The sequence below is a fragment of the Mus caroli genome, chromosome 7 (genome assembly GCF_900094665.2).
Source record: "Mus caroli chromosome 7, CAROLI_EIJ_v1.1, whole genome shotgun sequence".
Lineage (NCBI taxonomy): Eukaryota > Metazoa > Chordata > Mammalia > Rodentia > Muridae > Mus > Mus caroli.
Window position 1 is genome coordinate 29,845,234 of NC_034576.1, and position 2,911 is coordinate 29,848,144.

General features: G+C 49.1%; 1 protein-coding gene across 1 annotated transcript in view; it reads right to left on the reverse strand.

Moving 5' to 3' along the window:
- Positions 1-2,911, reverse strand: part of Upk1a (uroplakin 1A) — a 9,009-nt gene that overhangs the window by 5,535 nt on the left and 563 nt on the right. The window contains exon 2 of the mRNA XM_029479733.1: positions 793-993. Coding sequence (XP_029335593.1) covers positions 793-993 — 201 coding nt within the window. The remainder of the gene's footprint in view (positions 1-792; positions 994-2,911) is intronic.

Consider the following 2,911-nt stretch of genomic DNA (forward strand, 5'->3'; position numbering starts at 1 on the left):
ACACACAGAGTCACACACACACAGAGTCACACACACACAGAGTCACACACACACAGAGTCTCACACACACACACACACACACACACACACACGTCACACACCAATAAAAACAATACAGTAAAGCTTAACCATGAGCAGGCATAGAGTCAAAAGCAGACAGGTTCAAGCATGGTCCCGGATGAGTGTAGGCACCTCTCTGAACCTCAGTTCCAATTGTCTGTTGAATAGTGTAGAGGCCGTGGCAGTGGTGGCATTTCATGAGAGGCCATGTAACATAAATGAACAAATCTGTGTAAACTGTTGAGCTCCTGGCTTGGGTTGCATGCTTGGTAAACGATAGCTGTGCCATTACATTTTTTGTTGTTAATGCTGCCACAACTCAGGACCGCAGACGTTGGAGACCAAATAATTGAGTTCAAATACATACTACATACATACATACATACATACACATTTACATATCTACACACATGTACATACACATATACATGTATATATGTATGCATATATGTATGTGTATATGTGCATATTTGTGTGTATATACATCTATGTGTATATATTGCTTTTAGGAGTCTCCTAGCAGCTGTGCTGAACATCCCTCTTCTCCTTGCACCCAGGCTCCTCTGTACAATGGGGGTGACAGCTGAAGCTAAGCCATGGTACCAGGGCATGGTGAATGAAGTGGTGTTTGCGGGGTCTTTAAGTGAGGGGCCATGAGTGAGTCACATTCCTGGCCCCGCTGTCACCCATGACTGATGACAAGTGCCACCTTCCCCTGTCCTGGGATCTCACCGTAAGTATCATGTACCGACGACGACAGAGCGCAGCTCCTACACCAAAGCTGGCCACGACGAAGAAGGAGAAGCCGCAGAAGATGGCAATCCAGGCGCCAGCGAAGACGTCATCCTTGCCCGAGACGCCCATCAGTGGGTACACGCGGTACTGGTCGGCTGTTACCCACACTGTCTCCGCAAACAGGGCCAGGCCTGACAGCTGGGCAGGGAAAGGTTAGCCCAGCAGTTGGGTTGTGAGAGTCTCCAGAATTCAGCCTTTCCTGGTCCACAACCTCCCATGCCCTTGGGGTAAACTGGGGCTTGGAAAGGAGGCCGACTCACATTTTTATGAACAGGGATGGGGTGGGCGGGGAAAAGCCAAGAAGGAAGAAGAGGTACAGGCAGAACCTCAGCCCCCATATCCTTGGGGCTGGTTGCTTCAACAACAGGAAGCTTGGAAAGCAGGGTGGGCACAGGGGAACTGCTGAGCTGGCCTGCCACGCTTGGCGGCGCTGTTCTCAGCAGTTTATGGGTGGGAGGAACCACATAACACTTTGACCAATTCTTTGGAAGGTCAGTTCAGCCTACAGGTGCACTGTCCTAGGCAAGGCCAGCGCCAGCTAACAGGGCTATTCTCAGCAGCACTGTGATAAGCGGGGTGGAGGCCACGTGGCAGAACCCCTGTGTGACTGTCAGATGCCTGGAATCGGTATTCTGTGGTCTTGTCTGGAGCAGCCTATAGGCAGTGTGAGCTACTGAAGGGCATACAGCAGGGTGAGCTACACGGGAACAAGAAAATGGGCTTATCTCTTCCTATTCACTTGTGTTTGCTTAAAGAACTATCAGGAAGACTGGGGGATGTCTCTCAGTTGGTAGAGACTGCTTCTCTAGCATGCAGAAAGCCCCATGCTCAATTCCCAGTCTTGTATGAACTGGGCCAGCTGGTGCACACCTGTGAGCCCAGCACTTGGAACGTAGAGGCAGGAGGATCTAAAATTCAAGGATATTCTTAGCAATATAGGGAGTTGGAGGTTAGATTAGACTACATGAGAGACCTTCTCTCAAAAATAACAAAAACAAGCCAGGTAGGGTGGGGCACACCTTTAGTTCCAGCATTCCAGAGGCAGAGGCAGATGGTCTCTGTGAGAGCCTGTTCTACAAAGCAAGTCCAGGACAGCCGGGGATGGTTACACTGAGAAACCCTGTCTCGAAAAACAAACAAACATCTGGGCAGTGGTGTCGCAGGTCTTTAATCCCAGCACTTGGGAGGCAGAGGCAGGTGGATTTCTGAGTTCGAGGCCAGTCTGGTCTATAGAATGAGTTCCAGGACAGCCAGGGCTACACAGAGAAACCCTGACTTGAAAAACAAAACAAAAACAAAACCAAAAAAAAAAAAAAAGGTTGTCATGGGGATAAAGGAATTACAAACTGTCCTCTGTAATGCCAGGCTTGATGGTACACACCTTTAATCCTAGCCCCTGGCAGGCAGAGCAGAGGTGGTGATCTGTATTTCAGCTACACAGAGAAACTCTGTCTTGAAAATCAGAGATGAGGGACTGGAGCACTGGCTGCTCTTGCAGAGATCCTGAGTTCAATTCCCAGCAACCACATGGTGGCTCACAACCATCTGTAATGGGATCCTATGCCCTCTTCTGGTGTGTCTGAAGAGAGCAACAGTGTACTCACATACATAAGATAAATAAATCTTAAAAAAAAAAAAAATCAGAGATGAGGAAAGAAGGGGAAAAAGAAGACAATTTCTCTGTGGACAAGCTTTGGTTGTTGTCTTGGGTTTTTGACGCCAGGGATCGCAGAGGTGATATTGATGGCCTCCAGTCCCATAACTAGCAGAGCTGGGCTATGAACCCAAGCCTGCCTGGCTCAGGGCAACACCCAAGCATCACATAGTTTTCCTCTTTTAAAAACCAACATCACAACATCAGTTGGACAGTGGGGGCGCACACTTTTAATCCTAGAACCCAGGGGGCAGAGGCAGAGGCAGGAGGATCTCTGAGTTCGAGGGCAACCTGGTCTACAGAGTGAGTTCCAGGACTTGACCCTTGACAGATTCTCTTGACACTAATTCCCAACTTTCCTCTCCTCTCCTCTCCTCTCCTCTCCTCTCCTCTCCTCCCCTC